The following is a 15,085-nucleotide window of genomic DNA, read 5'->3' as shown; positions in this document are numbered from 1 at the left end:
GGGTGGAGCATTGGCTGATCAGCAGAAAACTAGAGAGTGGCAATAAAGGGATCCTATTCTGGCTGGCTGCTGGTTACCAGTGGAGTTCCACAGAGGTCAGTGTTGGGACCGCTGCTTTTTACAATGTATGTCAATAATTTGGACTATGGGATTAATGGATTTGTGGCTAAATTTACTGATGATATAAAGGTAGGTGGAGTGGGTAGTGTTGAGAAAACAGAGACTGCAGAGAGACTTAGATAATTTAGGGGAAAGGGCAAAGAAGTGGCAAATGAAATACAATGTTGGAAAGTATATGGTCATGTACTTTGTGTAAGAAATAAATGGGCAGACTATCATGTAGATGGGGAGAGAATTCAAATTGCAGAAATGCAAAGGGACTTGGGAGTCCTTGTGCAGGATACCCCAAAGGTTAACCTCCAGGTTGAGTTGGTGGTGCGGAAGGTGAATGTAATGTTGGCATTCATTTCCAGAGGTATAGAATATTGAATATAAAAGCAGGGACGTGATGTTGAGGCTCTACAAGGCACTCGTGTGACCACACAGAGTATTGTGTGGGCTCCATATTTTAGAAAGGATATACTGACATTGGAGAGGATTCAGAGAAGATTCATGAGAATGATTCCAGGAATGAAAGGGTTACCAAAAGAGGAATGTCTGGCAGCTCTATGGCTGTATTCCCTGGAGAATGAGAGGGGATCTCATAGAAAATCCTGAATGTTAAAAGGCCTGAATAGATTAGATATTGCAAAGTTATTTCCCATGGTAGGGGAATCTAGGACAAGAGGGCACAACTTCATGATTGAAGGACGTCCATTTAGAACACAGATGCAGAGAAATTACTTTAGTCACAGGGTGGTAAATCTGTGGAATTTGTTGCCACGAGCGGCTGTGTAGGTGTTGGGTGTATTTAAGGCAGAGATAGATAGGTTCTTGATTAGTCAGGGCATCAAAGAATATGGGGAGAAGGGAGGAGAGTGGGGATGACTGGAAGATCAGTCCATGATTGAATGGCGGAGCAGACTACAAGCCGAAAGGCCTACGTCTGCTCCTATATCTTATGGTCTTATGACAGATTTACTGGTGCTGTTGGGAGAGGTTTGAACTAATATGGCAGGAGGATGGGAACCAGCCAGCATGACAGAGCTAAGGATGAACTTGTGGCACAGTTAGAGGTTGGTCGGTATGACACTGTGGGCGTCACTGAGTCATGGCTGAAAGAAGACTATAGTTGGGAGCCACTCAAATAGTATACCTTGTATCGAAAGGACAGGCAGGAAGGCATAGGCGGTGGTGTGGCTCTGTTGGTAAGAGATGGAATTACATCTTTAGAAAGAGGTGACATAGGGTCAGAGAATGTTGAATCTTTATGAGTGGAGTTAAGAAACTGCAAGGATAAAAATAACATTATGGGAATCATATATAAACCTCCAAATAGTAGTCAAGATGTGGGCAAACCACAAACATGAGAAAATGTACAGACGCTGGATATCTGAGCAACACACACAAAATGCTGGAGGAACTCAGCAGGCCAGGCAGCATCTACGGAAAAAGCATTTTGTGTGTGTAGCCAAGTGGGGTTGAGATTGCAAAGAGAGCTGGAAAAGGCATGTAATAAGGGTAATGACACAATTGTAACGGGGACTTCAACATGCAAGGGGATTGGAAAAATCGGGTTGGTGGCAGATCACAAGAGGGGGAATTTGTTGAATGCCTATGAGATGGCTTTTTAGAGCAGCTTGTGCTTGAGCCTACTCAGGGAAAGGCAACCTTAGATTGGGTGTTGTATAATAAGCCAGATCGTATTAGGGAGCTTAATGTAAAGGAACCCTTAGGAGGCAGTGATCATAATATGATTGAATTCATACTGCAGTTTGATAGGGAGAAACATAGCTCACATGAATCAGTATTGCCATGGAATAAAGAGAATAAGAGAGGAGCTTGCCCAAGGGGATTGGAGGAGGATATTGGTGGGGATGACAGTAGAGCAGAGATGGTGGTAGTTTCTGGGAATAGTTCACAAAACGCCGATGGATATGCTCCACAGAGGAAGAAGTTCTCAAATGGCAGGGGTAGGCACCATGGCTGACAAAGGATTTTAAGAACTGCATAAAAGCCAAGGAAAGGGCATACAAGGTAACAAAAGTGAGTGGGGAGTTGAATGATGGGGAAGCTTTTAAAATCCAACAAAAGGCAACTAAAAAAGCTATAAGAAGGGAAAAGTTGAAATATGAGGGTAAGCCATTCAATTATATAAAAAGATACCAAAAGTTTTTTCAGTTATAAAAAAAGTAAAAGGGAGGTGAAAGTTGATATTGGACCACTGGAAATAATGCTGGTGAGATAGCAATCGAAGACAAAGAGATGGCAGATGAACTTAATGGGTACTTTGCATCTGTCTTTACTGTGGAAGACACTAGCAGTGTGCCAGAGGTCCGTGAGTGTCAGGGAGCAGGAGTGAGTGCCATTGCTATTACAAAGGAAAAAATGCTAGGCAAATTCAAAGATCTTTGGGATGTAGTCCATCTGGTTCAAGTGACTTATCCACCCTGAGTCCTGAGAGACATTGCTGAAGAGATAACGGATGCATTGGTCATGATCTCTCAAGAATTACTTGATTCTGGCATGGTCATGGAGGATTGGAAGATTGTAAATGTCACACTTTAAGAAGGGAGGGAGGCAAAAGAAAGGAAATTATAGGCCAGTCAGCCTAACTCGGTGATTGGGAAAGTGTTGGAGTCTATTATTAAGGATGAGTTTTTGGGGCATTTGGAGACTAATGATAAAATAAGTCAAAGTCAGCATGGTTTCTGTAAAAGAAAATCTTACCTGACAGATCTGTTAGAGTTCTTCAAGGAAGTATCAAACAGGGTGGACAAAGGAAAGGCAATGGATGTTATTGACTTGGATTTTCAGAAGTCATTTGATAAGGTGCCACACATGAGGCTACTTAACAAGATAAAATCCTATGGTGTTATGGGTAAGATACTGGCATGGATAGCAGATTGTCTGACAGGCAGGCAGCAGCAAGTGGGAATAAAAGGGGACTCTTCTGGTTGCCTGCCAGTGACCAGTGGAGTTCCTCAGGGGTCAGTATTGGGACCACTACATTTCACATTGTTTGTCAATGATTTTGATAATGGAGTTGATGATTTTGTGGCAAAGTTTGTGGATGATACGAAGATAGGTGGAGGAGTAGGTAGTGCTGAGGAAGCAATGAAATTGCAGGAGGACTTAGACAAGTTGGAAGACTGGGCAAAAAAAGACAGATAGAATACAGTGTTGGGAAATATATGATAATGCATTTTGGTAAAAGGAAAAATAGAACAGACTATTATCTAAATGGGGAGAAGGCTCAAACATCAGAAGTTCAGAGGGACTAAGGGGTCCTCATGCAAGTCTCCCAGAAGGTTAATTTACAGGTTGAGTCTGTGGTAAAGAAGGCAAATGCAATGTTGGTGTTTATTTCAAGGGGAATAGAATATAAAAACAAGGAGATAACACTGAGCTATTGTAAGACACAAGTCAGGCCACACTTGGAGTATTGTCGACAGTTTTGGGCCCCATATCTCAAAAAGGATGCATTGTCATTGGAGAGAGTCCAGAGGACATTTATGAAGATGATTCCTGGAATGAAGGGATACGAGAAGCATTTGGCAGCTTTGGGCCTGTTCTCTCTGGAATTTAAAAGAATGTGGGGTGGGGATCTCACTGAAACCTACCGAATGTTGAAAGGACTACATAGGGTGGATGTGGAGAGGATGTTTCCTATGGTGAGGGTATCCAGAACTAGAACGCACAGCTTCAAAACTGAAGAGCGACCTTTTAGAACAGAGGAAAGGAGGAATCTTTTTAACCAGAGACTAGTGAATCTGTGGAATACTTTGCCACAGACTGCGGTAGAGGCCAAGTTCATGGATATATTTAAGGTGGAAGTTGATTGTTTCCAGATTGGTCAAGGCATCAAAGAATATGGCAAGAAGGCAGCTAAAAGGAAAAATGGGTTTGCGTGGGATCTGGGATCACCATGGTAGAATGGAGAAACAGACTCCACGGGCTAAATGGCCTATTTCTGCTCCTATGTCTCATGGTCCAACTGCACACAATACTCCCAGTGTGGCCTCACTAATGATCATTACCTCTCATGATCTTCTGCAAGGTCACCCCTCAGACTCCTATACGCCAGAGAAAAGAAATCCCAGCCTCTTGAGTCATAGGGTCAGAGAACATTACAGTACAAAAACAAGTCCTTCAGCCCATCTAGTCTGTGCTGAACCATCGACCTGCCCTCCACACCCCTCCCATCCATATACCCATTCAAACTTCTCTTAAATGTAGAAATCAACCCCGCGTCCACTACTTGCACTGGTAGCTCATTCCACACTCTCACTGCCCACTGAGTGTATAAGTTCCCCCTCATGTTCCCCTTAAACATCTCACCTTTCACCCTAATTCATGACCTCTAGTTATAGTCTCACACACACACTGACAGCGGTCATAAGATGCTCTACGTCTTCTTCCTGCATGTCCCTGTTTAGAGAACCTGTAACCCCTGGGTCTCTCGGCTCTACAATACTGTCCAGGGCCCTACCATTTTACTTGCCCTGGTTTAACTTTCCAAATTGGATCACTTGACACTTGTCTGAGTTCAATTCCATCTGCCATTCCTTGGCCCACTTTCCCACTTGATGCAGATCCTTCTGTAACCTTAGACACCACTGACTCTGGTGTCATCTGTACAAGCTAAACATCACAGCTCAGAGACGTTATGAGAGAAAGAAAGAGAAAAGTTATTTATGCCAAATGGTTGGAAAGCCCTGCCTTAATGTATCCTCCTCTACTACCACCCCTGGCAACCCCACCATTCACTGAGTTAAAAACCTACCTCTGACACCCTCCCTACACTTTCATCCAGTCACCTTAAGAATAAGCCCTCTTGTATTAGCCTCGTGCTTCTTACCCGTCTCTAATATATTTATCTATCTCTTCTACCACCATCCTTGGCAGCATGTTCCACGCACCTACGACTCTCTGTGTAAAAAAAATACCTCTAACATCCTGCCTATAGTTTCATCCAATCAACCTAAAATGATGCCCTCTCATATTAGTCATTTCCGCCCTGAGAAAAAGGGTGCTGGCTGTCCACTGTCTATATCTCTTATCACCTTTGTACACCTCTCATCCTCCTTCACTTGAAAGAGAAAAGCCCTAGCCTGCTCACCTTTCCTCATAAGTCATGCTCTCTAACTCAGGCAGCACCCTAAGCTTCCACACCCTTCCTACAATGAGGCAACCAGAACTGACACTATACGCCAAGCAGTACTCCTTAGACACACATTGACAGGGTACACAGATTCTCAGTTTTTAAAAGGACAATTTACAGTCAGGAGGATACAGTGCACAACCGGCTCTTCAGCCCAGAGTCCAATCCAAATGTACCCTCCTCCCTGCAATTCCATCAACTCTGCCCAGCCACACAATTGAACCATTTAACCCATCAACCCACATGGAATGAGAGGGAGAAAAATATCAAGAAGAAATTGGGAAATTTAACAATTCAGTAGAATTTAGAAAGGAATAAGTGTGGCACAGTAGCATAGTGCAACACTTTATAGTGCCAGGTATAAGGATGGGGTTCAGTTCCTGATGCTGTCTGATACTCCCTGTGACTGCACAGGTATCCTCCAGGGTCTCCGGTTTCCTCCCACATTCCAAAGCTGTTAAGGTAGGTGTTAGGACGCTGTGGTCATGCTATGGAGGTACCAGAAGCATGGTGACACTTGCAGGCTGCCCCGGCACAATGTGTGGAATGTGTTGGTCGTTTACACGAACAATGCATTTCACTGTACGTTTCCATGTACATGTGACAAATAATACTAATAATCTTTAATCTGATTCCTTTGATGGATTAGACTATAAATCTCTGAATTGTCAGAAGAACAACTATGCAGACAAAAAGCATATAGGGTCATAATAGTGGGTGTTTTTAACTTCCTCAATATTGACTGGGAATTTCCTTAAACCAAGGAGGTGGAATTTATTAAAGGCCTTCAGGAAGGGTAAAAAGCAGTATGTCACGAGTCTTACCGGGGAGAGAGCTGTACTTAAGCTTATTTTAAGGAATGAATCAGCGAGTGGGTGTAAGTTTCTGTGGAGGAAACCTTTTACAATCAATAACCATAATATAGCAAGCTCGAAGATAGTCACAGAAAAAGTTGGGGTTAAGGATTAAGGATTGGGCGAGGACAGACTTCAATAGTACAAAACAGGACCTAACGGAGAAGCTGCAAGAGGGAAAAACAATATCTGAAAAGTGGGAGGTGTTTAAAAGCAAACTAAAGTTTAGAGTCAGCATGACCCTAGAAAGGCAAAATGGTAAGATTAGTGAAGGGTCCTGAAATATCCATATTTCGTTACCCTTCATTGATCCTGCCTAATAGCTGGCTGCTGGTGTAATGGCATCAGCACCAGACTTTGAGGCGACTGGTACTGAGTTCAAAAACGGCTGGCTCCTTGAGTGTCAAGCTAGCAACTCGGCCTCTTAAAAACAGTCAAATGCTATGGAAATGGCAAAAAAAAATTCTGCCTGATGCACCCCAAGGTGTGAAAAGGAACACAATAGATGCTGCCTGATCTGCATCTAAAGGGGGGAATTAATTTATTCCACTCCCTCTATTGCCAATAGACAAAACATTTGGAAATTTGATATGAATTACAAACACAAATGCTGGAGGAAATCAGCAAGTTAGGCAGCATCCATGGAGAGGAATAAACTGTCAACATTTCAGGCTAAGACCCTTCAGCAGGACTGATCATCAGATCTTGGCCCAAAACGAGGACTGTTCATCCCCCTCCATAGAAGCAGCCAGACCTGCTGAATTCCTCCGGAGGTTTGCGTGTGTTGCTCAAAACTGGAGAACCTTGGCTTAGGAGGAAGCTTGATACTATTAGTCAGAGAAAAGTACTGTATGTCAGGTATGGGAAATTGGTATAGAGTGAAGTTTATTAGAGGATAAAGGAGAGATGTTAAGAAAGTAGTTAGGAGGGCAAAAAGTAGACTAGAAATGGTCCTGGTCAACATAATTGAAGAGAGTTTGGAGGGATGGGGGTGGCACAGTAAGTTAGCAAAACACCATTACAGTGCCAGCAATTGGGGTCGCTTTCCGCCACTGTCCATGCAGGTTTCCTCCCACTTTCCAAAGACGTTCGGGTTAGTAAGTTATTGGTTACATGGCTTGGTCACGCGTAATTGGGTGACGTGGGGCTTGTTGGGCCAGAAGAGCCTGTTACCGTGCTGCATCTCTAAATAAAATAAACGAAAGAATTCTGAAACCCTTTATTAAAAGCAAGCAAACGTGGCTAGGGAAAGAGTGGAACCTAAAGGGATGCGTTTGCTTGGTGTCAGGATCGGTATTCTCCAGGGAGAAAGGTGGAGGGATCAGGATCAGAAACAAAATTATTATTACTGACATATGTCGAGAAATTTGTTTTGTTTTTGTGGCAGCAGTGCAAGACATAAAATGCACTATCGATTAATTATATATATTATAAATAAACAGCACAAAAGAGAGCAAAAAGAGTTAGGGGAGGCACGTCCTGATACATGTATCAGGAAGACACACATGAAGGTGGACAAATCCCCAGGGCCTGATGAAATCTATTCCAGGGTGTTACGGGAAGGAAGGGAAGAAACTGCTGGGTCCCTGTAGAGTTCTTTGGATTATCTTTAACCAGAGGAGGGGAGCGCTGATGCTGTTCCCATATTTAGGAGCTGCCGGGGTGGCCAAGTGGCCTAAAGCACCAGACGCAAGGATTACATTCCCTCAGTAGAAAAGCAGGTATTCTGGTCTCCATTTGGGGTCGTAGGTTTGAATCCCACTCCTGACATCCACTGAGTTTTAAGGGCAACACTGCAGTGTAGCTGTATTATAATGCCATTACAGTGCCAATGTCCCGGTTCAATTTCCACCACTCCCTGACAACCCCCTCCCATTCCCTTCCCTTCAACACCCCACCCTCCACAACCCCTCCCATTCCCTTCAACACCCCACTCTCCACAACCCCTCCCATTCCCTTCCCCTACAACCTCACCCCAACAACCCCCTTCCATTCCCTCCGTGACAAACCCTTCCCATTCCCTTCCCCTACTCAACCCTCCTCCATAACACGTCCTTCCCCATATACACCCTCCCATTTCATTTCCCCATGCACATACCTCTCACCCCAAACCCGTTTCCTTTCCTTACGCACCCCTCCCTCTCCGACAGCCCCCTTTGTGTGCTTTCCATGACAAACCCCTGCATATCCCTTTGCCCTCTGTTCCAGCAAATCCCTCCCACCTCAAGTGAGCTCTCACATCCCCTTTCTCCAACAGACCTCACCCTAATTTCTACTCCAGGAACCTCCCTTCCTTTCCCCCTTCTCTCCCCACCGCTTCACCCCTCCTCTCCCTTCCCTCCTGCCCCTACCTCCCACCTTAATGCCAATGCCATCTGGGCTCTCCGTTTTGGTCTCCTTCTTCTCTGTCTCCTGCTTGCTGACCGGTTTGACATCTGCTATGCCCTCGCATGGCTTGGGCTCCTCCTTCAGGGTTGCCTCCGTCTTGAGGCGAGGGACAGCTGGTTTCTCACCCTCCGCCTCCCTCTCCCCCTCTTCCTCCTTGGGAGGCTTGGTCTCGGGCCCACCAGCCTCCGCTGCCCTAGACGATGACCGGCTGTCAGAGTCAGCCTCCTCAACCCGCAGGGCGCTGAGCCAGGAGGCCACTTTGTTCTTGGCAGTCTCCTCAGTGATGGGGAGCTTGCAGGAGCCACCGTCTTCCTGGCGGGGTGGTCCGGCCTCAGAACCGTTCTCCTTCTGCTCCCGGCTCCGGGTACGGGTCACATAACTCCGCCACACAGAGCCGGGCACGTAGGCGTCGTCCGTGCCGCCAAAGTTCTGGTCGGAGCTGTCCGAGCTGGAATCCTCTGCCTCGCTGCCTGTGTGCTCGTGCTCCTCCTTCAAGTCCACGCCGCTGCTGTCCGATGAGCACTTGGCATCGCTCTCGTAGCCTTCCTTGTATTTCTCCACGCTCTCGATGTGGTCCAGGTTGGCAAAGTACTCGTCGCCCATCTCTAGGCCCTCCTTGTCTGCAAAATCGTCCGTCAGGATCTTGCCTGGTCGTGGGAGAAGAGTGGGGGAGGAAAGTGTCAGAATGTCTGTGCCAATGTCAGATTGTCTACGTCAGAGAGTTAAGGCTGCGCAGGGGTGGGTATTGGAGGAGAGTCTGTCTGCCTATCTCCTTGTCTCACTGGGTCCACATCAGAGTCCGTGAAGTTCAATGTTTCTCTGTATCAGTTCCTGTGTGACTGTACCTGGGTCAAGGCACCTGTCAGAGCGTCTACACCCTCGTCTGTGTCAGCGTGTCCGTTCCTGTGTGACTGTACCTGGGTCAAGGCACCTGTCAGAGCGTCTACACCCTCGTCTGTGTCAGCGTGTCCGTTCCTGTGTGACTGTACCTGGGTCAAGGCACCTGTCAGAGCGTCTACACCCTCGTCTGTGTCAGCATGTCCGTTCCTGTGTGACTGTACCTGGGTCAAGGCACCTGTCAGAGCATCTACACCCTCGTCTGTGTCAGCGTGTCCGTTCCTGTGTGACTGTACCTGGGTCAAGGCACCTGTCAGAGCATCTACACCCTCGTCTGTGTCAGCATGTCCGTTCCTGTGTGACTGTACCTGGTCCAAGGCACCTGTCAGAGCATCTACACCCTTGTCTGTGTCAGCGTGTCCATTCCTGTGTGACTGTACCTGGGTCAAGGCACCTGTCAGAGCGTCTACACCCTCGTCTGTGTCAGCATGTCCATTCCTGTGTGACTGTACCTGGGTCAAGGCACCTGTCAGAGCATCTACACCCTCGTCTGTGTCAGCATGTCCGTTCCTGTGTGACTGTACCTGGTCCAAGGCACCTGTCAGAGCATCTACACCCTTGTCTGTGTCAGCGTGTCCATTCCTGTGTGACTGTACCTGGGTCAAGGCACTTGTCAGAGCGTCTACATCCTTGTCTGTGTCAGCGTGTCTGTTCCTGTGTGACTGTACCTGGGTCAAGGCACTTGTCAGAGCATCTACACCCTTGTCTGTGTCAGCGTGTCCATTCCTGTGTGACTGTACCTGGGTCAAGGCACCTGTCAGAGCGTCTACACCCTCGTCTGTGTCAGTGTGTCCATTCCCGTGTGACTGTACTTGATCTGTTCCTGTACGACTGTACCTGGGTCAGGGTGCCCATCAGAGTGCATACACCTTTGTCTGTGTCAGTGTGTCTATTCCTGTGTGACTATCTCATCTGTTTCAGAACATCTGCACCTGGGTCAGAGGCTTTGCGCCCTTGTCTGAGTCAGAGCATTTGCATGTGGGTCAAGGTGCCCCTGTCAGAGAGTCTGTGCCTGGGTCGAGGAGTCTGCGTCAGAGAGTCTGTGCCCGAGTCGAGGTGCCCGTGTCAGAGAGTCTGTGCCTGGGTCAAGGTGCCCGTGTCAGAGGGTCTGTGCCCGGGTCGAGGCGTCTGCGTCAGAGACTGCCTGGGTCGAGGCGTCTGCGTCAGAGGGTCTGTGCCCGGGTCGAGGCGTCTGCGTCAGAGGGTCTGTGCTCGGGTCGAGGAGTTTGTGTCAGAGAGTCTGTGCCTGGGTCGAGGAGTCTATGTCAGAGAGTCTACACCCTCGTGTGTATCAGTATTGTCGGCATTGCTCCTCAATCTGGTGAGCCAGCGGGTTCTTCCTAACCAAATGGCTTTTAAATGTTGTTAATGTACCTGTCTCAACCACTTCCTTTAGCAGTTTGTCCCACATACATACCACCCTTTGGGTGAAGAAGTCATTCCTCATTTTTCCAAGGGTCCCTTTTAAATTTTGCCCTCTCAGCTTAAACCTAGAGCCTCTAGTTTGCAGTTACACCGTGGTCAGTTAAACAGCAGGGACACAGGCTCTTCAGTCCAACTCATCCATACTGACCAAGGGTTCCCACATTGGTCTGTCACTCTGTCCTGGCCCAGGGAGTACCAGTCCGGATAATGCTTGAGTGCATTTCAGATTCGCATTTTGTTTGAGCTGGGGTGTTGAGAGTGGCATTACCCAAAGGCGTGGTGTGGAGGTATGGGACCAGACAACGTTTTGTTTAAATTTGCATCGTTACTTCTCATCCAGCTTCCTGTCAAAGTACTAACCATACCTGATCAGCACTGGTTCAACTCCTGTGACTCTGTGCAGCATGATAAACCCCAGGCACTGACCTTTGGTGGGGCTGTGGACTTTGCAATGTTGTCAAAGGATACATCCAGATATAGATTAGTTTGAGAGGTAGGTGGAGAACTGGTAGAGTGTCTGAACCCTCGTCTATGTTGGAATGTTTGCCCTCGGGTCAGCGTGTCTAAACCCTCATCCGCGCCAGAGCGATGGCACCCTCGTCTGTTTCAGAGTGGCGGCCCCTACGTGTCTGCTCCCTTGTCTATGTCAGAGTGTCTGGGCCATATCTGTCAAGAGTAAGGGGTCTGCTTTGTGTCAGTGTCTTCACCCTGCCTTCAATGGTTAATAGCTACAGGTCCCACTCCAGAACAGCTCAAACTCAGGCTGACGTGCAGTACTAAGGGAATCCTGCCTGCCATCAGGGTGAGAGGATAACTCTTGACTGACCACTGCAGTTGGCCATTTCTCTCTAAACTTGGCTCTGGGAGCACCAGCCTGGATAATGCTCGAGTGGGAATCAAATGCACATTAGTTTGAACTGGGGTATTGTGAGTGGCAATGTTTTGTTTAAATTTGCATCGCCATTTCTCATCACTTCATGCTGTCCAAGTAGTAAATGTACTTGAAATCCATTACAGCAACACACACGAAATGCTGGTGGAACGCAGCAGGCCAGGCAGCATCTAGGGAGAAGCACTGTCGACATTTCGGGCCGAAACCCTTCGTCAGGAGACCAGAGGGGGTGGGGTGAAGCTAAGAGCCGGAAAGGTGATTGGCAAAAGGGATACAGAGCTGGAGAAGGGAAAGGATCATGGGATGGGAGGCCTCGGGAGAAAGAAAGGGGGGAGCACCAGAGGGAGATGGAGAACAGGCAAGGAGTGATTGTGAGAGGGACAGAGAGAGAAACAAAGGGGAAAAATAATAAATAAGCAAATAAATAAATAAATAGATAAAGGATTGGGTTAAGAAGGGGAGGAGGGGCATTAACGGAAGTTAGAGAAATCAATGTACATGCCATCAGGTTGGAGGTTACCCATCCGGTATATAAGGTGTTGTTCCTCCAACCTGAGTGTGGCTTCTCCTGTGCTCTGAAAGTGTGTGCTCTCACCTTCACCCCACCCCCTCCAGTCTTCTCCTATCATTTCGCATTTTCCCCTCCCCCTCCTACTTTCAACTCTCTTACTAATTTTCCTTTCAGTTAGTCCTGACGAAGGGTCTTGGCCCGAAACATTGACAGTGCTTCTCCCTATAGATGCTGCCTGGCCTGTTGTGTTCCATCAGCATTTTGTTTGTGTTGCTTGAATTTCCAGCATCTGCAGATTTCCTCGTGTTTGCTTGAAATCCATTAGTTCATTTCTTGTGGTCTCCGTGCAGTGCAAGAAACCTCAGGTAGGGCCGAGGACACTGCAAAGCTTGTCAAAGTGTACAGCCGAATATAGATCAGTGAGACATGAGCGAAGAACTGACAGACGTGTTGTGAGAAGTGGGAGATCAAAAGGAAAAGGAAGGTTCTCAGTAAGTAGTAGAGCATTGGTGTACCGAAGGACCTCGGAGATCGTCCATAGCTTCCTGAAAGTGACCACTCAGTAGACAGTGGTAAAGATGGCATATGGCATGCTTGCCTTCATTGGTCAAGCTATCAGGAGTAAGAGTCATAAGTCATGTTGTGGCTGTATAGAACTTTGATTAGGTCACACTTGTTGTATTGTGTGCAGTTCCGATCACTCCTTTACAGGAAGGATGTGTAGGCTTTGGAGCGGGTACAGAAGAGGTTTCAGGACGTAGCTGCAATAGAGCTGTAAGGAGAGACTGGACAAACTTGGGTTGTTTTCTCTGGAGTGGTGCACCTGAGGGGAGACCTGACATAAGTTTATAAAGTTAACACCCCTAGACAGGGTAGAGAGTCAGAATTTACCCCTATGGTAAAAATGAGGGTATAGATTTAAGGCAAGAGGGGGAAAAGTTTGAATGAGATGTCAGAACAGAAAAACAGGTCTTTCGACCCAACTCATCTAGACTAACTGCAATGCCTTCCTGAGCTAGCTTCATTTGTCTGTGATTGGCCCTTTCAATCCATGTCTTTTAAACAGTGTAATTTCACCTGTCTCTGGCAACTCGGCATGTACCCATCATCCTCTGTGTGCAAAGTGTCCTTGGGTCCCCTCTCATCTGAAACCAATGCCCTCAAGTTTCAGACTCCCCTACCATGGAGAAAAGACTGTGCCTATCCACCTTAATGATGGCCTTCATAATTTTATAAACTTGTAGAGATGTGTGCTCTGGGCAGTTGTGGCTCGTAAGCCATGGCTGGAAAACTGTGGTCTCAAACCTCCACTGCCGTGCAGCTATCCCACTCACAGGGAAGGCATTGGGAGTGGCCTGAGGCCCCGAGTTAAAAATCTGGAGCTGGATGCTGTCCTGCGATGCTGCTGGTCCCAAACCGTACTGCCTCCCGCTGATCAGCTGCACGGAGAGGGCAGCCTGCTGGCTCTCCATACCGTTCTGCCTTGGCCTGCATACTAGTTTGCATATCGATTACAATGCCAACCAACGGAGGGCCTCAGAAATGTGCAGAGCAAGATTTTATTTTTTGAAAACAGAGGGTGCCACCAGGGATGGTAGTGGAAGCAGATATGATGGTGGGGTTTAGGAGGATTTAGATCAAAATGAATATGGAGGTAATGGAGGGGTATGGCTCACATGCAGGCAGACTTGGCTTAATTTGGCCTCGAGTTCAGCACAGACTTCATGGGCCAAAGGGCCTGTTCCTATGATGTGCTGAGTCACAGAGCAATACAACACGGATTCAGGCCTTTCAACCCATTGAATACATGCAGACCACAGTCCCTGCGCAGTTAGTCCCAACTTCAGGAGTTTAGGCTGTCCCCCACCTACTTCTCCACGTTTCTCATGTGATATTGCTTTCTCTTTGCACTACTTGTTTTTAAAAAAATATTTCTTATTGGAACTCAACAGTATTTTTATGTATTACAGAAAAAATTAACGATAATAAACTTGATTCTAACGTTCTGACTCTGACTGCCCTCAACAACTGCAGAATTACTACACAACCAGCTCAGCCTGGCTTTCGTGGACTCATTGCCATTAGGGATCCTGTGATCTTCAAGTCTTTGTGACAAGCTTCTTGCCCCGTCACCTGCTTGTGACCTCCCGCGTTTGCTTTCACCACCCCGGTTCCAATAGAGCTTCCATCAACAGAGCAGTCACAAGACATGGGGCTGCTGCAAACAGCACAACAGTATAGAACTTTCCTCTCAATCCTCCCAAGAGAGTGGGGAGTGCAACCGTTCAACAACAGCCAGCACAGCAGATGAGAATGTCACTGTCCACTCCCCTGAGAGAGTGCGGAGTCCAACCGTTCAACAACAGCCAGCACAGCAGATGGAAATGTCACTCACTGTCCACTCCTCATCTGCTGTTCCCCACTCAACACGTCTCACAGCCAGAAACATGCATTCAAGTCTCCCGGGGGACTGGTAGCTCAGATGGTTGGACAGCAGCCCATAACGCTAAAGCCGCTGTTTGAGACCTTTACTGGCCAGTGATGCAGTGGTTGGAGCCGCTGTCTCAGTCTCACAATGCCAGAGACCACAGAATGAACCTGACGTGTGTGTATGTGTGAGAGAGTGAGAGAGAGAGGGAGAGACAGAGAGAGTGTGAGAGAGTGTGTGAGAGAATGAGAGAGACAGACAGAGTGTGAGAGAGTGTGAGAGAGTGAGAGACAGTGTGAGAGAGTGAGAGAGAGAGTGAGAGAGTGAGAGAGAGAGTGAGAGAGAGAGTGAGAGAGAGAGTGAGAGAGAGAGAGAGACAGAGAGAGAGAGAGTGTGAGAGAGTGAGAGTGTGAGAGAGTGAGAGTGA

At 47.3% G+C, this 15,085-nt stretch overlaps 1 protein-coding gene across 2 annotated transcripts in view; it reads right to left on the bottom strand.

The window, feature by feature from the left end:
- Positions 1-15,085, bottom strand: part of setdb1b (SET domain bifurcated histone lysine methyltransferase 1b) — a 113,871-nt gene that overhangs the window by 17,939 nt on the left and 80,847 nt on the right. For both annotated transcript variants that reach the window (XM_073061281.1, XM_073061280.1), the window contains exon 16: positions 8,476-9,152. In XM_073061281.1, the coding sequence (XP_072917382.1) occupies positions 8,476-9,152 (677 nt within the window). The remainder of the gene's footprint in view (positions 1-8,475; positions 9,153-15,085) is intronic.

Source organism: Hemitrygon akajei, chromosome 11 (assembly GCF_048418815.1).
Source record: "Hemitrygon akajei chromosome 11, sHemAka1.3, whole genome shotgun sequence".
Lineage (NCBI taxonomy): Eukaryota > Metazoa > Chordata > Chondrichthyes > Myliobatiformes > Dasyatidae > Hemitrygon > Hemitrygon akajei.
The sequence above is the reverse complement of the archived record's forward strand: the minus strand, read 5'-3'. Positions and strand labels throughout refer to the sequence as shown.